The sequence below is a fragment of the Falco cherrug genome, assembly GCF_023634085.1.
Source record: "Falco cherrug isolate bFalChe1 chromosome W unlocalized genomic scaffold, bFalChe1.pri SUPER_W_unloc_1, whole genome shotgun sequence".
NCBI classification, from domain to species: Eukaryota; Metazoa; Chordata; class Aves; order Falconiformes; family Falconidae; genus Falco; species Falco cherrug.
In genome coordinates this window covers 7,058,673-7,080,564 of record NW_026599288.1, presented here as the reverse complement: position 1 = coordinate 7,080,564, position 21,892 = coordinate 7,058,673, and the positions used below count along the sequence as shown (strand labels likewise).

The 21,892-nt window shown below is 45.0% G+C and overlaps 1 protein-coding gene across 6 annotated transcripts; it reads right to left on the bottom strand.

Moving 5' to 3' along the window:
* Window positions 1-7,053: 7,053 nt before the first annotated feature.
* On the bottom strand, window positions 7,054-21,877 carry LOC102050127 (ankyrin repeat domain-containing protein 26). Of its 6 annotated transcripts, none has more exons than XR_008730443.1 (8): window positions 21,315-21,877; window positions 20,756-20,897; window positions 18,599-18,879; window positions 17,685-17,920; window positions 16,689-16,920; window positions 11,793-12,337; window positions 10,151-10,196; window positions 7,054-8,646 (listed from the first exon to the last, which is right to left on the bottom strand). XR_008730443.1 is itself a non-coding variant. In XM_055700301.1 (8 exons), exons 3-8 carry the CDS (start codon window positions 18,710-18,712, stop codon window positions 8,498-8,500), a joined length of 864 nt encoding a protein of 287 aa, XP_055556276.1. In that variant the 5' UTR covers window positions 18,713-18,879; window positions 20,756-20,897; window positions 21,315-21,877; the 3' UTR covers window positions 7,054-8,497. The 6 variants fall into 6 exon arrangements, 3 of the variants coding, with proteins under 3 accessions (XP_055556276.1, XP_055556278.1, XP_055556277.1); XR_008730444.1 differs by having other exon boundaries at window positions 11,793-11,921; XM_055700301.1 differs by lacking the exon at window positions 11,793-12,337 and adding an exon at window positions 18,398-18,484.
* Window positions 21,878-21,892: the final 15 nt, after the last annotated feature.

The following is a 21,892-nucleotide window of genomic DNA, read 5'->3' as shown; positions in this document are numbered from 1 at the left end:
TCTGTATTCGCAGTGTCTACAGAAGCACCCTCTCCTGTGTCAGGCAATGCCGAGGATACGAGGGGCCTCTCAGCCAGTCACAATGGAAAGCTTTTCCCACTTGCCCCTGTTAAGCTCACCTCATCAATACAGACAATTCTTGGCATCCCCCTGTCACTCTGGAGATCCAGATGGGTTCTATGCCACTATACCCTGATGGTACCAGCATATACTGCACACCATTGTCTACCAAAGCTCTATACTTCTGTGGATCTGATGTGCCAGGTCATTGAATCCACATAGTCCTGTATACCTGATCATCCCCTTCCTCCTCCTGGCTGATGTCAGGGACCTATAAAAGGTCCCATTCCTGGTCACAGTATTCACTGTCTTCCCCTTGCAGTGCCAGACCAGAATTCCCCTCACCAGGATCAAGGGAGGTGATTTCAGTTTTTCTGTGTCTGAGAGAGCATTAATTGCCTTCTTGAGTCTCTGCAGCGACTACACTGACAGCCTTCTTGGGTGACCCCTTCTTAACAGCTGTCTTCCCTCTCAGTTCACGTACATGGGCTTCCATCTTCAAAGTGGGTTCGCCATCTCGCTTCCTCATGGCTTTCCCCTGGTCACACAAGAAGAACCAGAGTGCACCAGCATGCACCTGGGGCTCCCTTTCCCTTTGACTGGGGTAGGAGAGGACTGATTTCTTGGAGCACCCCTGACAGCCAGGGTGCTGGCCTATAGGGATGAGGAGGTATAGAGATGCTCTTCAAAGTTTTGAAGCCAAGAAGACACTCTACACAGTTGGTGTATCCATATCCAAGCAATACATTGCTACCAAGCTCCTAGAATATGATGCTGGGGCACTTTGAATCACCTTCCTCAACATGGCCTGTGTGCACAAGACATCCTCTGGATCTTTGGAGACCACGAGTAGGTGCTCACTCTCTCTTTACGCCCTTGTCCTGCTCCTCTCATTCCCCCATTTTCTGGCTCCCTGTCCCACACCTCTTCTGTGCATCCCTCTGTCCTTCCTCCTGCTTTCCTCTTGCCTCTTCTCCCTCTGTCCTGTTGCACCGGGGCATTGAGCCTCCGAGCCAAGTCATTGCTGGGATTTCTTATGTGCATGAATGAATTATCATTTTACTGTGCCTCTGCAATCCTACATGTCTCTGCAGGTATTGGGCATGGGGTGAGTGGCCATGGCTGGATCCAGTGAAGGGGGGATGATGTGCTGTGAGACTGGAGTGATGGCCCCCTGTTCACACTCAGGTCCAGCTGTGGGCTTGGGCCAGGGCAGCTCCAGGTAGGACCACTGAAGAGATGCAGAGCCTGGCTACAGTCCTGGGGCACTCCGGAGGGCAGTTAGGGCCGCACATAGGCCCCTGCAGAGCCTGGATAAAGCCCTGGCGCACTCCCAGGGATAATTAGGGCCATGCACGGGTCCCTGCAGAGCCCAGCAAAGGTCCCTAGGGCTTTCTGGAGAGCAGCTCTGCCATGTCGGGACACCCATAGTGTTGGTAGTGATGGGGACCCTTCTGTCGTGGCTGATTGCTGTGCATGTCCTCTCTGCGGGGAGCAGAGAGCGGAGAGAAGTAAAACAGTGAGTGGCAAACCCCAAGGGACTGTCTGCACGCAAATTGATCATGCGCCAGGAAGAGATGTGTGTAGATGTGCTGGTTTTGGCTGGGATGGAGTTAATTTTCTTCATAGTAGATTGTATGAAGCTACGTTCTGGATTTGCACTGAAGACAGTGTTGATAATACAGGGATGTTTTAGTCACTGCTGAACAGTGCTCACCCAACATCAAGGCCTTTTCTGCCGCTCACCTCACCCCACCAGCAAACAGGCTGAGAATGCACCAGAATTTGGGAAGGGACACAGCTGGGACAGCTGTTTCCGACTGATCTGAAGGACATTCCAAACCATATGCCATCACACTCAGCATATAAAGCTGAGGGAAGAAGAAGGAAGGGGGAGCACATTTGGAGTGATGACATCTATATTCTCAAGTAGCTGTTATGCATGATGAAGACCTGCCTCCCTGGAAACGGCTCTAAACACCTGCCTGCTGATGGGATATGGTGAATTTGTTCCTTGCTTTGCTTTGCTTGCATGCACAACTTTTGCTTCACTCTTTATCTCTGCCCACAAGTTTTCCCCTGCCCCGCTGCAGGGAGAGTGAGCGAGTGGCTGCGTGGTGCTTGGTTGCAGGCCGGGGTGAAACCACCACAGTGGCGCACCTCAAACACACCGCCACCCCTGCATTCACACTGCTGGAGACTACTCCGGGGTCTTAGCCAGCTTTGATGAGGCGCACAAAGGGCCCTGCTGCTCTTTGGAGCACACTGGTGCATTTGGCTCCTTCGTAGACACCCGGGTGGGGCCCTGCTCCCCCGCAGACTGCTCCAGGGCCTTCGCTGGGTTTGCTGGGGCACAGAGAGGGCCCTGCTGCCCTTCCCATGTCCCTGGGACCTTTGCCAGGCCTTGCCGGGGCCCAGGCAGAGCCCTGGTTTCCTCCAGAGCTCCCTGGGGCCTTTGCCAGCTCCTGGGCATGGCCCAGCTGTCCTCGAGAGAGCCCCAGGGCCATGGCTGAACTTTGCAGATGCCCTGGTGGGGCCCTGCCTCGCTCCAGGGTGTCCTGAGGCCTTCGGGGGGGGCTTTGCCATGGCTGGTAAGGGGCCCTGCTGCCCTCCAGAGTTCCCCTTGGCATTTAGCAGGCTTTACTGTGTGTTGGCAGGACCCCGCTTCTCTCCAGACTACCCTGGGGCTTTTGCCAGACTTTGCCAACACCCAGGGAGCCTCCCACCGTCCCTCTGAGTGCCCCAGCCCCTCAGGAAGGCTTCAGATATGATAAATTGTTTTATCTTTGAAACATAAGTTCCTAGCCATTAAATTATACATATAATACGACAAAGAGTTACTGATCTTAATGGATGCCTCTGTTCAGTCCCTGGCACCCTGAGGACATTGTCAGCCCAGACGTCCTCCTGAGTTCTGAGAGAAGGGAAGGGTCCTCTCTCGCCTGCACAGTCCTCTCAGAAGGACTTCTGTTTTGCTCTGTGTGGACTCATTTGTCTTTCTCAACATCTCTCTTGAGGTGTCTTTTTTTTTGTCATTTATTGTTGTTCAGGCTGCTTAAGTGTTACTTAAGGTGCTTGGTACACTTTCTGATGCTTCTGTTTGTTTCAACCCTGTTCTGGTGGTTTCTGTTCTTTCCGAGTTGTTTATGTCTGTTAAGAGAGTCAGATGGAGACACCTAGAGTCTTGGTGATGTAGAGCCATTGATGATGATTTACAGTATATAATTCGCCTTGCAACTAAAGATATTTTGGAGAAAGATTCTTACAGGATTTAATTCTGCATTGTCATTCAGTCCTATCCAGAATGTAGTGCTGGTACAAGTTCATCGATATAAGTGAATGTGTCTAGCCTTGTACGTGTGGTGGCAAGTGCTTGGCAGGTTGGGCAGCCGCTGAATGGATGTGATGCCAGTGGTTGCTGAATGAGTTTTGGGTACTAAATGCATCTAGCCCTGTACATGTGGTTTGTTTTTCCTGGTAGGTTGGACTTCAGAGTTGAAATAGCGTTTTCCTTAATTAAAAAAAAAAAAAAAATTCCAAACCAGAACTAACATAACATTAAAATATTTAGATTTAAAATAAAATTAAAATTAGAAAATCATCAGTGTTTCACGACTGCCTAAATTTAAATATAGCCATTTGGGGGGGTGTGGTGTGTGTGTGGTGGAATAGTCACAGGTACTACTAACTTCCAAGTAGAGGTACTACTAACTGCCAAGTAGAGCTATAATAAAATAGTGCAAATTAAATTTGATTAATAAAATGCTAAAAAGAATTTTAAAACTTTCAGAACACTGATTGGGCATCATTAATGCCTGTGTCATGGTTTAACCCCAGCCAGCAACTAAGTACCTACCTCACAGGCACTCGCTTATTCCCCTCCGCCCCTCCGCCCCTCCTGGTGGGATGGGGAGAAGAATTGGAAAAAGGTAAAACCCGTGGGCTGAGATAAGAACGGTTTAATAATTGCAATAGAATACCACCACCACCACTAACAATAATAACAACAACAATAATAATTGTAATGAAAAGGAGAGGGGTGGGAGAGAGAAATAAAACCCAAGGGAGAAAAAAACCCAACAAGTGATGCACAATACCATTGCCCTCCACCCGCTGACTGATGTCCAGCCAGTACCCCAGCAGTGGCTGTCCCACCCCAGCCAACTCCCCGCCACCTTCTGTACTAAGCGTGACGGTCTATGGTATGGAATATCCCTTTGGCCAGTTCAGGTCAGCTGTCCCAGTTTATTGTGCTCCTCCAGCCCTCTTGCTGGCAGGGCCTAAGAAACTGAAAGGTCTTTGACTTAATTAGCAACAACTGGCAACATCACTGTGTTATCAACATTATTCTCACACCAAATCCAAAACACAGCACTGCACCAGCTACGGGGAGGAGAGTTAACTCCATCCCAGCCAAAACCAGGACAGCCTGTTATTTAATAATAGCAATGTTAAATCTATGATGCCCAAGCAGTATTGTAACAAAAATTCCCAGCTGTGAAGTAGAAATAGAATTCTATTTGGGAATATTTTATTATAATATCTTATTGCAATTATGGTAATTAAAATATTCCTAAGTAGGCTTCTAATTCATACGCTGAAATCCTGATTTAGAATAGTAATTAACTTTCTCTTTATGTCGGTTTCTGGTCTTTGTGCTTTCTCTTTCCATTTTTCCTACAGCAGTAGTAAATGAAACACACTTTGGGTGCAGGCTGTTCATTGTATTTTATAATATTAAACTATTTAATTGGGCTGTTTAAATAATATAAAATTATCTCATTAAATAATTAGATGAAATACAAGGAATGAATTAATTGCTCTCATGGAGTAGTCCATTTAATACTGCCGTGACAATGCTAATACTTGTTATTTTTACAGTTTTCTTACTAAACTGTCATGCATTCATATGCTAGTAATTCTAATTCAGATTACCTACAGAATCAGAATAATCAGGAAAATGGCTTGCTGCAATGTATAATTAGCAATATTGCTTAAATAGCAATTATTGCTTAAATATGCAAATAACAGTTATGCGGAATAGGGCGGTTCACCCACTACGCACATCATGGTCATGTCTCATAATTAAAATCCGCCACCCACGCTTTAGTTAAGTACTCTCCCCAACACCCACTGCTCAGCAGCCATGGCCATAGCCCCAACCCTGGGCCTGAAGACAAACAACGCGGATGCTGAACCAAGACAGCAGCAGCGCTGTCATGGCACCAGCACTCTGCCAGCAGCCGCAGCCAGCTGCAAACACAGCGAACAGACAGAGCCCATGGCAGCAGCAGCTGTTACTGCTGGAACCTGTGCAAGAAGCCTTGAGATGCAGAGATACATGCTTATGGAGGAAAATGAAAGCTGGGCTGGCACCAGACCCTGGAGACCCCTGTCCAGAGAACTAACTGACACCTCTAGGGCTCTGGTGGGCTCCCCGCTGCATGGAGCAACTTCTTGGCGATGAACGGACACTCCCAGAGTTACGTTCCCTCTGCAGAGCATCAGCGGAACAGAGTGGCAGCGATCAGCAATGAATTATAAGCAAATGCCTGGATGTTTCAGAAGTCAGGACTCACTGGGTAGACATACTAGTGCTGCAGCAGCACTACTCAACCACTACTCTGCCACTGAGAAACTGAAAAACTCATGTTTTGTAGCCACAATTCAGCATGGTATATTGAAGACAGCAAAACGTGGGAAACTTCTGACACATTTGCTCATGAGGAAAAAGCAGCTGGCATAATAAGATTTTCTGAAACAGAATTGTTTATTCCATACAACTGATTGCAAAGATCTGCAACCTGCTTGGAGCTACTGACCCCAAAGGGTTTCTAATGTACCTGAGCAAAGAAATCAAGAAACACGCTTGCTTTCTTCTTTGGAAAGAGATCAGGAAGTTCCTGAACCTGAACTTGACTGTTAGGGCACAAGCCAGAGAAAGCCTTGCTAAAGCCAAGGTAAGCAGCACGCACCGCTCTTCCTCTGTCCACTCAGTTACTCACACATCGCTAGAAAGGTACCAGGTTAGTGCGGCATGATTTCACCCTGTGCAAACCCATGCTGACTCCTCCCTACCAACTTCTTGTCCCCAGCATCTTTGGAAACGGCTTCCAGAGTACGTGCTCCGCCACCTTCCCAGGCAGCACGGTGAGGCTGCAGTTCCCAGCTCCTCGGGCTTGCCCTTCTTGAAGATGGGACAGACATTCCCTGTCTTCCAGGCCTCAGAGCCTCCCCTAAGTGCCATGCCCTCTCCTGCTTCATCAGGAGTGTCCCCACAGTGACACTGGGGATGGACTTTCGAGCGCAGGAATTGCTTGGACTTCTCTGTACCCCCCTCACGCCTCATCATAACTGCTATCAATGCCGGTTATGGCAGATGCCAACACCGAATTTCTGTTCTGCTGCTCCACCAGCCAAGAGCTCTCCCCTCTCACTAAGAGCTGGCAGCAGAGAGCGGGTGAAGAAACTTGAGCACAGGTCACGTCTGAGTTTATCACAGTGACTGACAACACAACGTGAATGTCAAGATGTTCTGTCCCTGCTTCCTCTGTGGAGAGACATTAGAAGTAGCAAAAGCTGACCTTCTCTTTGACCACTCTGGTGCAGGCTGGAGAAATTTCATTACACCTTTTTCCTTTGCAGCTACAAATTGGCTGGCTCCCCATGGGATCAAAACCTGCGGGATTTCCCAGCGTTTCACGGCCAGCAGAAGCTCACCTGCTACCTTCTGCCCAAACCACAAGGAGGATTGCTCTAAAATACAGGAAAAGTCTGGGAACTGATCATGAGTACCACAACACCAGTCCGTGGTGTTAACACAATTGTGGAAAAGGACATACACACATGCTGGCCTTTTGCCTGGCCTCCAGGACAGGCTGAAGGTGCAGCTGAGAACAGAGCTGAAAGGAGCAGAGCGCTCTGGAGAGCTGTACAGTTAGGGAAAGGGGTAGAAAGCGATGTCAAGAAGGGGAACGATAAAACAAAGACATATACTAGATGACAAAGTTTATTAAATTTCAAATTGAAACAATATCTGAATTAAATACAGTATATTAACTTCACAAATATGTATTCATATAAAAAGGAACAGCGTCACAGCAACATTCATTGCTTTCCTCGCTGCCTGTTAACTCAAGTCCTTGAATTAGTGGGTAAAACCCCCAAATTTTTCCAGTCTTCATTGATCTTGGGACAACCATTCTTCCATTCCCAGAACTGGGACTTTGTTCTATCATCTTCTGATCACTACTGACTTCTGTGGACAGGAAATGACAACGCAGATCTTCAGTAACAGGTAACTCCCTGAAATAAGTAAACCTGCTTCTTTTATTGACACAAATGTCCCAGAACACTGGCTACCAACTGGGCTACAGCCACCACATCATCAGCTGCTAGCAGCAACAAAAAGATTGGCTGCCCTATCATACAAGTTTTGGAAAGTACTGAGGAGACTGGAAGTTAGTATTTTAACATTCATTTTTCCCGCACATGAAGTGTTTCAGGTACAGCACAGCTGCTGATGTAGTAACTGGGAATGTCTACAGCTGCAGCGGCCTTTAACACAAACCCCACGATGAATACCGTGAGGGGCCACGGGCACAAACGGAAACACAGAGGGTTGGGGCTGAACGTCAGGAAATGCCTCTTTCCGATCAGGGTGACTGGGCACTGGCACAGGCTGCCCATGGAGGCTCCATCCTGGGAGATACTCAAAAGCCAGCATGGTCCTGGGCAACCAGCTCTGGGCGGCCTTCCCTGAGCAGGGGAGCTAGAACGGATGACCTCCAGAGGTCCCTTCCAACCTCACCTGTTCCGTGGTCCTGTGATCCAAAACAAACATACCAAACCCACCACGTAACTCTCTTGGCACTGCTACACACTCACAGTAATGTTAAACCTAAGGCGCATAAGGTGACAGCAATGTGAAGTGCCCCGTCCTCCAGCATGACCACTGGTAAAGATTTCACTTTATCGGCAGAAGCAGTCACGGCATCTGGACTGAAGCAGCAGGCTCAAATCACATCAAATGATGTCCTAAGCATTAAAGTAACACTGGAAACATTAAAAACACATAGGGTGAAAGGATTAAGCAGAACAAAGGGAATGCTTTTGTTAAAACACAGAACATCAGTGGAGAAAAAATAATGCTTCTACGTTAATAAGAAACATTTTGACAATTCTGTCAAGCTCAGGAATCAAGGTGAGTCATTCTGCTAGTCAGACAAAAATAGGTGTGCTTCTCATGGTGAGTGCAAAATAAAACACCTATGCATCAATAAGCCAACAGGCAAGTGCAATGTGCTTGACATCCATTTAATAGAATTCACATTCGGACTGCAATAAACACATTTGCACATCTGAACTGTGGGAGGAGAAACTATAGACGCACTATGTAAACAAAATCCTTTCCAGAGCTTTTTTCCCAGCATTTTGTTCAAATCAGGTAATTTTTGGTTAAAACATCACGGTACTCCTGTACTGCCCTGCAAAGGGGATCCTGGTCAACGTGGATACTTTTTGAAGATCCATCAGAAAATACCGTGGGAGAAGCTCCAGCAGATCCAGCTTCAAGTTCAGCAGTGGCTAGGGAGAAGAGAAACAAGATTCCGGTGTTGCTTTTACCCTAGACAGGGCCAAATCAGTCACTACAAAAACATTATGGATAACTGGAGAGACTACAGTCCAGAAAGAGATTTAAAAACTTCCAAGGGATCGTAACAATCAAAGGGCTAGGCACAAAGGGAGAAACAATCTTTTTCCACATTTGCTTACCAGTCAACAGTATTTCTAAAGCCAGCGAAAGAAATTCTATAGGCTACACATTGAACATCTTCAGGGAATCCACAAATGACTCCTGCTTACACCAGTGCTAAACTGAGCCCCACTGCAGACCTCTCAAACCTCCAGTACCTGTTTTCCTTGAATGTTCAAAGCAGTGATTTATTGGAACTCTGCTCCTAAAAACCAGCTTCTGCCTTCTCTGTGACAAACTTAAAAAGAATCCGCCGGTGAAAACGCAAACACCTTTGCAATGCAGTCAGGCCAGGACAAGTCTCCTAGCCTGGCACTTTCTTTGAGGGGCGTCTTTGTAACTCACCCTGGCAAAACCCTCTTTCCTCCACAAAAACACATACTCAATGAAAGCAAGCCCACCTTTCCTGTTCTTCTCCAGCCACATTTTTCAGACAAGGTCCTGAAACCAAACGCACTCTATGACACCTAGCAGATGCACAGTCAGGTTCAAAACGCACCCGGATGAAATGCAACGGCTTTGTGTCCATTTGGACACACGGAAAGAGCTGTGAAGCTACAGCTGAACACTCTCTGTATTACCAAAAGCATGCAGGAACAGAAGGAAATTCTCGCAGGGGCTACCTGCTTTGAAATAGCACCAGTCACTGCAAAGCAAAGCAGTGACTCTGGAAGAACGACTACCCTGAAACAGGTGGAATTCCTCTTTGGACACCTGGCCTCATATTATAGAGCATGTTTCATGCTATGTGTTAAAAGCATTCAACTCATCTTATGTTTGCCTAAGTGCTACTAAATGATTTTTTCCTAAAGAAAGGGTATCTTTCATCACTGATTATATTTTTCTTGCTTATTCAAAAAAGACTGCAACATATAAGCTACAAATACAAGCAATGAATAAGAAACAGCAAAAATCAAGGTCCAACAGCAGAGAATGTGCACAGTATGATTTAGTGCGGAATGCAACTGACGCACATGGAAGAAGCAGTGATGGCTGAAGTCTATAAACGTCTTCTCTCAGGGCTTCTTTTACGTTTGATGTTTGTGCTCAAGGATTCACTCTAGAAAAACGTGACTTCAGCTTAAGCCAAGTGCACCCGTGTAGAGGAAGTGGGTTAGTTTTCTTTGCACTTGTCTTTTTCAGGCAACTGCATAACATTCTACACAATCTTTTGGTAAGCAGGAAATGTTCACATTCAAGCCTAAACTGGAAAGCTAGCAGAAAAACCTCCCTGTGCTTAGCACAGGAACTTGACAGCTTTCAAGCCATTACGTTCAAGAGTTAGGAACATTCTTCTTTTTCCTTAAAAATGCCCCTAACATAGTGACACATTACCTCGTTTAAGTTCTTTAGCGATTTTTTCATCTAGTTCCTGCTGTACCTAGAATTATACAGAAAATATAGTTAAAATATTAACAGTTACGATTTTCTAATATTAAACTTCTAAAACATTCTTAAAATCCACACATAATGAGAGAAACCCTAAAAATATAATTCCAAATAGACACACCTTGGTTTGGGGTTTGATTTTTACTGAAGAGAAACTTCTGGTCAGCCGGGCTGCAGCTGCCTCGTTGCTCAGCAACGTTAACAAAACAATTTGTAACTCACCAGCTGGATTATTACTGGGCATTTAACAAAATACACAGGAAGAAAGCAAGAAAGCCTAGCGCAGTTATTGCGGTGAAGGTATGGCTGAAGTTTATCATCAAACACACGAACAGAATGTCAGCTACATGCCGAGATATGTACAAATGCCACCCACAGGGACAAATCAGCCAGTTGAGGCTGGCTTCTGCAACTTCACAGAGAGAAGAGCTGCACCAGCAGCTGCTGCAGGATTGACACACACCACTTGTATAGAAAAAAGCGTGTGCCAATATTCTTCTTTTCTCCACCTTAAGATGGGAAATTGAAAGAGCTCCTACAGATGATGCCAAAACTTTTCTTTATTGTTATTGCAAATACCATGACACACATTTATAAAAATATAAAAGCACACACAATTTTTTCTTGCAAACTGTGTACTAAGAAAAACAACCGTAGCTACAGCTTCTACGCAGCAAGTGCTCTGGGGTTTATTATGTAGCTGGAATCAGCCTGGATCACTACAAAGGAGCACTTACGCCTTTTCTCCCCTAGAAGTGGGTATTGTTACCAATTAAGTTATTCTCACTTATGATTCCACCTTCAGAAGCCTTCACAAGAAGGAATCACATCTCTTAATTTAAGAGTCACAGTCCAAGCGCTATATGCTGTTGTTTACATTTGATGATACTTGTTACTCCTACATTTTTTTCCCATCAAATTTGTGACACACAGAAGTGAATTTCCAAACAGATATCATACAGCTTCCAGGGCTACGATGGCCATGAAGATGCTGCAGGGCTTGGACCTTGTGAGCTATATGAAGAGGCTGAGAGCTGCAACTGTTTCTTTACTGGAGAACAGGAAAGCTCAGGGGGACCTTATCTATGTGTATAAATACCTGGTGGGGGGAGTATAGAAGATGGAGCCAGACTCTTCTCAGCGGTGCCAAGCAAAAAAACAAGAGGAATGGGCACAAATCCAGATAGAGGAAATTTTAACATAAGGATTTTTATAATTATTTTTTTTTTAAATTGTAAGCATGGACAGCCACTGGAACAAGTTGCTCAGAAAAGGTTGTGGAGTGTCCATCCTTGGAGATGTATAACACCTGGCTGACAGAACCGTGAGAAACCTGCTACGGCTGACCCTGCTTTGAGCAGGGGTGACGTTGGACTAGGTCATCTCTAGAGGCCCCTTCCACCCTCACTCCTTCTGCGACTCTCTTGATTTTAGTACTGAATTCCTGGGGGAAGGAGCATTTATTTTATTAAATGAGCAGACCCACCTAGCAGCGTAACAACAACAACAAGAAGAACGGAAACACTACACAGGGTACTCAACAGGACAGAGAGAGCAAGAGCCTCAGGAAGGAAACCACTCTGCTTACCCTCACAAGAGGAGCAGTAACAGGCAGTAACTGCAAGGGTCAAAGGAGCGGGGCTGTAAACCAGCGAAGCGGAGGGAAGGGCTCTCTCTCCAGGAACACAGGGAAAGCTGGGACCAAATTCACCGGATCCTGCAGGAGAAGCACCCCTCCATGATACTTCATTGAAATACTCTGTGCCAACAGAGCTGCATGAACAATGGAAAAGGACCCCCCAAATCTCTAATTGTTTTCCAGCAGGTACAAGGAGAAGCAAAATCCTGGGGAGAAAGGACCCCCTAACATCTGAGACGAAACACAGGTAACAGAGAAAAGCAGGAAAACTAATGCCTAGACCAAAATACGGCCCAAACCCAGGACCAAGCCCAAGCAAAGTAGCAGTAGTTAGTGGTGTTAGAAGAAACCACTTTCCCTGGTTTCCTGAGTCTTCACCATGACTAGAAGGTCCACAGGACTCTCCGCAACATGTACGAATCAAGCAAGAGAAGAAAAAGATCTTGTTTTCCTCTTATTGATTCCATCAATGTCTTTGCGATTCTCATCCATGTCTGAGGGAAGAGAAATAGGTGGAAATAAAGCCAACACACTGATTTCTGAAAAGGGAATGAATGAAGAGCCAGGCAAAATACACCTCCGAGGACCTTAACTTGCCTCCACTTTTCTCCTTCTCCCCAAACCCCTGGGAAAGGCATCACAGCTGAGTGTCCCAAACCTCCTGAGCAGGTACTTCTCACCTCACTGCACATCTCTTCAGGCGGTAACACACCAGGTGTTCATTTGCAGCAGGCACCTTCTCAACAGTTCTTTTTCAGAAGGTGGTGTTGACTTACTACTTATCCACACAGGCTGCTTTAGCGCAGAGTAAGCTGGATCCTGTAAGACTCCGTGAGATGATGCTCGGAGTCTAGGAACTCAACTTCAGAACAGTACTGGTACTCCAGACACAACTGTTGTGACCACCAAGAACTTTTTGAATACCAGAACTGGCAAGGAGGGTAAACCAACCTACTCCTAGAGCTCAAAGAAGTTCCATTGTAAGAGATTAAATCCATAGACTATCATCTCACAGATGGTTAACTACCACAGAAGCCATTGCATTACAAATACATAAAGCAGAGAAGTCCCCTGCAGCAGTCACTCTTTCACTTGGACAAACTAAAGTTCAAAATATGTGCAGTGTTAGGAAAATGTGAATACATCAGTAAGTTTTAATCAAAACCTAACAGCATAAATAGACAACATTTCCAGTATAAAAAAATACCACCCAACATTAAACAATGCTGGCTGCAAACCTTGCCATGTATCTGGCTGCAGAGAAGAGAGAGACGGGCAGATTTTTGATGAAGGAGCTGAAGAAGAAAGAAAAATGGCCTTAAGTTCACAGGTCTTCAGTGAGAAACAAAAACGCGGCCTACCTGTAAACAAAGCAAGTAAAAAAGCTAACAACAAAGACTGCTACAAGAGTGCGGAAAGCCAAATCAGAAATGGAACAGAAATTGAAAGATGAAGTAGGAAGCAGACATTTCCCTTCCCACATTAAACTGGTTTCATTTACCCACTGATTCACCCTGGTTGCAGAGTTCACTGCTCTTGTCTGTCAAGACACCCATGTTCATTTTCACCAGCCTTTGGCACAGCTCTTAGGATTTAAGCTTGACATTTGTTAAACCTAACAACAGGACTCCAGTCCCAAAACCTCCTTGCAGCACTTGCAGGAGACATTCCTTGCCTTAGGACTAAGGGAGCAGGTCTGAAATACTGAATTGCTAGCTGCTACGGTCACTGTCTAATGACATGCACAGAATCTGTCAAGTACTTGTAATTTATTCCACATCACTGAAGCTCTAATAAAAATAAAAACCACCAAAAACCCTGAAGATGTTTGCACGTGATTGGGATTCTACTGGTTAATAAGCTTGTGCCAATATGAACTTTTTTGTATTTTTAAAGATCCTTTTGCACTTCAAGGTGATTATTTTCTGTAGCGTATATATTTGATAAAGGGGAAGGGGCTATACTGTAATGCAACACATTTCTTTATGCTTTTTTAAGAATAACATGCTCGTTTTTTGCTGAACTTGCGACATGACCATCTTCAACATGTACGACTCTATGTGTAATCACTGATAGTCAAGCCTCGTGTTTAGGAAAACGGTGCGATCTTTCAAGCCTTTAAACACCAAATTCCTTAGTTAAGTCTAAAGAAGAAACTGTGTCCACTTGCTAGTGGAGCACTCCTTCCTCTTGTCAGCATCATTTACCAGTGTTTTTTCCAACAGCTGCAGGACCAATGATTACCATCATTTTGAATAATAGCAGTGTGAACTATTTTCACCTCTTTGCCCCTGAAGCTATTTCAAAGCTTCTGCACAAACGAAATTTACACAAACATCTTCCTCTTCAGAATGGCTGGCACGTTCTCTACTTCCAATAGCCCTTCTCACCTTGAGGAAGCTACTACAAGGAACACCAAATCTGCAGAGAGCTTTGACTAAAAAAAGTAGTGCAAAAGGTCTGCCTGAGGCACACTGCAATTTCAGCTTCTTAACTCCCTGTCATCTAGAGCTTCAGTGGCAGAAGCATTTGTCATCTCCAGCCAAGGCAGCACTGCGCATCCTGAATTTAAAGGCAAGGCAAATTCTGTAGAAGGGAACCAGGTTAGTGGGAAAACAAAGCTGAGGCATAATTGAAGTAAACAGTGAAGTGAAGAAAAGGCTTAGAGTCAGAGAAATTCTTCTGTTTTGAAACAGTCTGGTGAACAGACAGAATACCAGGCAGCACAACCAGCAAAGCATTTCAAAATAGACTAACACTATAATCTCTGATTTCTTCCCTCATGCTCCAACTTGCCTCCTGAATGGCACAGGACTCCTGTGGAAATGACTGCACAGACCGTGCACCCAGTAATTTTGAATTTGGAAACTGATTGAGATTTGCCACCCATTACTGCATGCAGAGGGATACATGCAGTTTTTCCCTTTTGTTACTTCCTGACTTCAAAGTCTTACGTTCCAATTCAATCCTCTTTTCTCAGATGCATGCTATGCACGTGACATACTGCACCCGACTGAGAACAATTAAGCCCGCAGTTCTAAGTGAAATACTCACTTAGATGCACGCCCTCCAGCAACTACTGCACCTCTGAGAACTCAGTTCCTTTCTTCTGAAGGACTCCAGAGAAGATCAGGTTTTAAGACTTCCCTGAATACACTGAACGTCAGGTGACTTGAGGCTACAAGCAGTGCCACTACAATTAGTCTCAGTTGTACCCTAACTGGTGATTACAGGAAGAAATATCATAAAAAGATGTGCAGCTGGATTTAGTAACAGGGAGGTTATTCTTTTTTTCCTGTTTCTTCTTCAAAAAAACAAACCACAACTGTTAAACCCTTTTCTTTTAAACTAGGACAGCTTTTTTCCTAGAAGTGGGATGGTTTCCTCCTTTGCCTTTTTCTTCTTGTAACATCTCATTCCCATCTCTCTCATTTTCCCCTGCCCTCACTTGCTCCCTGTCCCTCTTGTTCCCTTGTCCTGGCTTTCTCCTTACTTCAGTTTTGCAGTGGATCCCTGAATTTTGCCTCCTTTCTGCTGCTTGCGTGCAGAATAATCCCTGCAGATGGTACAGTACTAATTGCCTCCCACGTTCTTTATGCAGCGTTACGTCCACCCCTCTGACACAAAAAACACATTTGCAACGATACAGAAAAGTTCATCTCTTAACTGCCACTGCTACGCACTACCTACACACCGCTTTGTCCATTTTTGTTTTGTTGTTTGGTTTGGTTTTTTCTTTTTCTTAAACCAGGCACAGTATGCAGACACGTCATTTAAATGGATTCTTTCCAGTGTAGGTGGGACCAGCGAACCGAGATAGACTTAAAAGTGAGCGAATGCTTCTCACATCCATTCAACAACAGAATATGCGAGGGACAGACACCGACTGAACAGGCAAGCTTGCCCATGCCTCAGTCCTATGCTAGGTGGGAAACTGATTACGACAACTGACATCTGGTTTCCAACTCTCATGATATCACGTTTACCACTCTGTGAGGGATGTGCTATCATGCTGACTGCTAATTACAGGGCATACTTTGACCAGAGGTACGCAGAGGTTGCAGCTTTTGTACAAAATCAGAAAGCTCTGTAGACTTCCTGAGGAGCAGTTACATATAACACCACATAGCAGGACCCACAAAAACAAATGCCTCCTATGCACAGCATACGTCCCGCATTCAAGTGAGAAGTTACGTGTCCTGTTCATACCATCCTAGTTTTGAAGCATCCCTTTGTTGGTATTGCACTAAAACAAGTTCCAGTGAAGAAACTGCTAAAATGAAGATCAGGGAAGAAGGAAATGGCGTCTCAAAGAAAGATGTCTGATGTCTGATCATAAAGTTAGCTGTTTTAAAAAAGGTCATCCACAGAATGGCTTGGGTTGGAAGGGACCTTAAAGATCATCCAGTTCCAGCCCCCCTGCCATAGGCAGGGACACCTTCCACTAGACCGGGTTGCTCCAAGCGCCACCCAGCCTGGCCTTGAGCACTGCCAGGGATGGGGCATTGGCACTAAATTTTACTGAAGAGCTTATTTGGGAGCTTCCTATGCCACAGTATTCTTCATCACAGTTTCTCTTGCAAAAGAATGTTGTTACGCAGTCCATCATTTAGATCTCAGTAATTTTTGGTCTTTGAGCACTTCTGGAAATTTGTATAACCCTGATGACCAAAAGTCTTCATTTCTACCACCTAGTTGTGTACTGTTTTGATGAGCAATTTGGTTTGGCATATTAGAGCATATGGTTTGGAACTAGAAATGGATTCTAACTTTAGACTGAAAAGCACAACCTTGCTTACAGATACTCTTCAACACTAGTTGAGAACAGTATTTAAAAACGCTTACCTTAGCCACATAGGCTTCAACTCTGTTTCTTGATGGTAACGTATTCCTGGTCGGGGTTAGGAAGCTTCCTCCTAGATTTAGACTTCTATTCAGTGCCGGATTGTTGCTAATATGTCCCAGTTCAGCTGAATACAGAACTGGACCACTGACAGCGCTGCTTGCAATCAAAGGTTTGCTTCTATGGCACTCCTGAAGGAGCTTAGCGTTGGCTTCTGCTCGTCTCTCACTAGCTCTGAAACATTCAGAAGCATACAAAGAATTATCTTTGGTAATAACACTTCCACAAAGTTACCCTCCAGGTCTTTGACTATTATCTGACTTCTGAAAGTGGAAGGGATTAAGAGAGTCCAAAAAAATCTCCATAACTGGATCTGGGGTTTTTTTGGAGAGCCTATTTCTAAGTAGTCACTCTACCTGCAAGAAGCAGCAAGAGTTAACCAATACTTTGGACTTCTCAGCATTAAGGCCTCAAAGCAGTCTGTGCACACCGTGTGTTTACATATCTTTTTCTGAAAGGTACATCACCTGCGTAAGAACTCTGGGCTACCCTTCCCTTCCCAAAGAAAGCTGAAACCTATGACACGCTGCTAAAATGGAAGCCAAAAGATTTTTGTTGTTCTTCTTCATAGCATCAAATGCCGTTCTCTGAAGGGCCTATCCTTATTCAAGCAGTAAAGGACATGACATTCTCTTTTCTGCCATACTTAGAATAAGAAGAGGAGATTAGAGACTGGCAAAAAGGCTGCCTGTTAAAACAAACTCAACTTCAAAAATATCCTATTAACGCCCATGATCGGTGGTGTTACTGCTGGAACACTGAAGAGAAACGAAGATAGTTCCAATGAACAGGGGGGAGCCTTAAGGTACTTTCATCACAAATATGCTATCTTATGCATAATGCTGACCAGATGTAGAAAAGGTATTTAATGAAGAAAACTGCTTGAGGAAAAAGTAGTATCTTATTATCACCCCAAAAAAGCAGGGTGAAAAAAAAACCTTTCCAGTTTTTTTGCTAGGCATCTTCCATTTTTTACCTCCTCCAGATACAGGTCTTTGTACTTTTCCACTTCTGCCTGTGCGGATTCTTTTTGAAAAATACTGTCTCGTTGGGTATTTTTTATCCTGTCTAATTCACGTTCGAGGTCTCCAATTCTGTGTTCTAGCTGGCTTGTCAGCAAAGCATGACGACTGGCTCTGATTTGTTCTAATCTGTCCTGGGAGGCTGCCTGCATCTGAAGTAGATACACACTTTCAACCACCACAAAGAAAAAGAGAACTCCCCTCGCCAGTCAATTGCACGTACCCAGTTTCAAGGGCCCAGCTCTATTCAGCGAGGCAACTGTGCCTCCTCACTGCCATCAGCGACCAGGGCAGAACCCTGGAACTACCACACTGAATGATTCTTTTCATTCAGAAAGAACCCCCATCTTAGCACTATTCTTCATCAAAGCTACTGATGGAAGAACACAATCTCTGTAGGACAGGGCATAGCATTCCTCAAAGAAATTACAGAGATGCCGCACCCCCACCCCCCACCCTGCAGCTTTGGCGACTTCTTTTCTGAGCATTGCCCCTTGTGCAATGACTAAGGAAGATGTGTATGCCTGGCTGTGACAACTCTAAGTTGCAATACCCATTCAAGGCTAAACAATGAGAACAAGACCAGTGGACAGTGATACCCCTCCAAGAACTGCAAAATGAAAATCTACCTTGGCAAGTTTTTGATTCAGGGCCTGCAGGCACACTGCACGCACATGAAAGCATCTTGCCCAACCATATTCCCTTCTCCCACTGCCCTTCAGGAAAAACAGAAGTACAGTGTAACACATGGAATCAGGCGGCACCACCACCCCTAAAAATGACAACCAAAACAGAAGTCTATAACAGACACACATAAGAAATTAACTTACCTGCAAAATCAGATTGACTTCTTGTAGTTTTTGTCTTATTTCTTGTGCAGCTCGTTCTTCCACCTCTCTTTTGTATTGTTCTATTTGGCTGCGATCCACCATGTTAGTCTCCATATGGTGTTTGAGATTAGCCACCTCTTCTTTCAGCTAGCTTTTGCTCTTTTCCAGTTTTTCATGGTTCCCACGCATGGTGGACAACTCCTCTCACAAATCATGATTTTGTGCTTCTAGCTGCATGCCTTTTTAGACTTTATCTCCAGCTGCTGGGAAAGTTCATCAACCTGTAGACAGGAAAGGGGAAAAAACCAGGGAACTCAGAGGGATCTAAATTAGTCAAATCTGTGAAAATTGGTAAAGGAGTTGGCCATCAACACTGTATTTACCATCTGCTGATTCAGTGTTAAAACAAAAGTGAAACCAGGCTCTTCTTTTAAAACAAGAACAGCTTTCACATAATTTCTGACAGCATTCCTCAGGTTCCCATCCTTCCTCAGTTCTGCAGTGGGTCACGGACCGAGAGGTACCAAACCAGTGGCATTACACCCGCAGGGCTAGGCTGAAAAGCACTAGGGCTATTCTTCTGCGAGGTGTTCATACGATCATAGGAAATCAAACACACCCATACCCAGTTACATCACAGCCACCTTCTGGTTTCATCAGAAAAAAAAACATGTGTCACGCTTCAGAGGAATTGTCACATGCTGTCACACGGTCAAAGCTTTGTCACAGAACTGACAAGACAAGAAACTGACACCCTTTTCTTCCATTACGCTAATGGATCTGGAAATAGTGGTTCAGAACACCGCTTTTACAGCACTGGTGGCAGAAGACAGTCTCTTTAGGTCAAAGCTACAGTTTGTTTCCAAAAGATTTCCAGGAAATATCAGACTTCCCATAGGTCCCAATGGTCAACTACAGCTTCTATCCCCTTCTTTCCCCCTCCAGAAACATCCATCGTCTATACCTATTAACCATAAAACATGATATCCCATCATCTTTTGTTTTTAAAAAAGTGGGGGAAACCAGCAGAGTCAACACTTGAAAGAGTCTCTAAAATAAGTAGAAACTTTACACTTATTTAAAATTGCCCAAATGTAATTCCATTCCCTGTCATTCAAAATAACTCTTCCAACAGGAACACAAATATGCTGCTAACCTGTGAACTAAAAATGAGCCACTGTCATGGCAGTTGACTCATTCTACAGTAATATCTTCTAAAAAGGAGCACAATTTTGAAACACAGCTACTTTAGCAACAAATCTCAGTAATGAGCGGAGAAGCAGATAAAAAGTTCCATGCTACCAAACAGCCAGAGCAACCTCAAAAGCGTTTCTGGGTCTCCAAGACCAGGAAAGATGGACTGAGTCAGCTACTAGTAAGCAATAAGTTACTGCATTTTTTCCGCATCACCTCACACTGCATTGTGCCCTGGGAAGCAAAGACACCATTCCGAAAAGCAAACCCCCACCTGCCTCCTGCTCAACTCGTGCCCGAGACAGGCTTCAGGGGGTGACCTTGGGCAAGGCCAACTGCACAGAGCTGTTCCGAGTGATGGTGGCGTTACTCCCCTCTCTTCCGAGAGGGAATGCATCTGTCGGAGCCCGACGATGCTGCCACGGCCTCAAGCTGCAGCCAGGCCTGTGCTGGGCCTTCACTGCTCTCAGCCCTGACCCTCACCCATGGACGTGACGTCCCAGTAGGACTGCAGACCTGCCCGTCCCTATGGACCGGCCTGGTGACCTGCACTCTTGGCACACTCTGCTTACTGTCCCCAGAACTGTCCCCAGAACTCTTCTGCTCTTCTTGGTGAGGGCCTGTGGGGCTGATCCCTGGCCTGTGTGGTCACAGACCCTGCCAGCCTTGCTGTGGCTCTTGCTTTGCCCTACCTCTGCAGGACAGCCTGCCCTTGACATGCCCTCGCAGATACTGCTGTGTACGTAACACTTCCATCTTTACCCTTAAGAACTACATCAGTATTACAGTCGTCTACTACTGTGGCCATAGAAGGAACGTCAAAAACCAGTCAAATCAATTCAGAAATACAGCCAAGAAAACAAAAGTCAAAATCAACAACATGAAAAGAAGTATGAAGAAAGAACAGAGGTTCCAAAAGAAAAACCACCACCACCAAAATAACCCAAACAAAGCAAAGCTCACCTTTGTTCTTAATCTGTCAGCTTCATTGACCATTTCAGAACACCTGTTCTTCATTTCTCCCTGCAAATTAAGCTGGGACAGTCCCCCTCTCTCCTCATACACCCTTAGTTTCTTCGTAGCTCTGCTCAGCAGCCTCTTCAACCTGCACAGCAAATTAGTCACAAAAACAATGAAGCAAAGGAACAAAACTGGACTTTTTCACATACTCTCATATAAACAGCACAGACACCGCTTGCTTCATCTTTAATGTGCTTGACACACCAGGAATTACCAGGAAAAACCAGTATTCCTGTGCCACATACACTTGGAGAGTCCAGATTTCACCTGAAAAGAGGAATGAAAGACTCCCTTCTTCCCAGGAGAACTGCAGGGCAACCTGCACCTGCAGTTGTTTTGGCAGCTATTGAAAACTAGGGGCTGATGTACAGAAGTACCTTGCAAGAACTAGCACGAGGCCGGCATCTGCTCACAGTTAGGTACACCTATTCTTTTACATTACAGTTCAATAAAGCATGACTTCTACTCAGGGATACCTCTTCACCACGCTAAAAAGCCATACCTCTTACAGTCTTTCTGCAGATCGAGGTTTCTTTTCATTTCTTGGTCCAGACATAGTTCAACTGGGTGTTTCAACTCTACCAGCTTCTTCACTTCCTTTCTTTCACTCTCGCACTTTCAAAAGAGAAAAGAAAGATGTATCACACACACAGAGCACAGGAAAAATACCTACGTACAGTCTGTGCATCTAGCGTTCTCCACAGAGAAGCTGCTGCACGTCTCTATCCGTTAGCCACGTTCCACAGAATGGCATGGGACAGAATTCCTGAGGATATTCCATCACTTCAGGTTTCACATCAAACAGACCAATACGTAACTACAGAAACAGATGCCCTCGCTGAAGCAAAGGCCATCCTCTTCTAGACAAAAAGGTGGAAAAGATGATGGAGAACACTTTTGGCAGTGTTCATCTTTTCATCTGCTCACAGTAGGGATTACGTAGGAATGCACTTCATGGGACAACACTGACCCATCTAAAGCTTTCATGGGATCTTCCACCAACCAGCAGGCAGGGGCTTCTGGAGGAATCTGGCCTTTTGGAGTTCTTCAACATTTTATGAACTAAGTAAGAAGAATCAC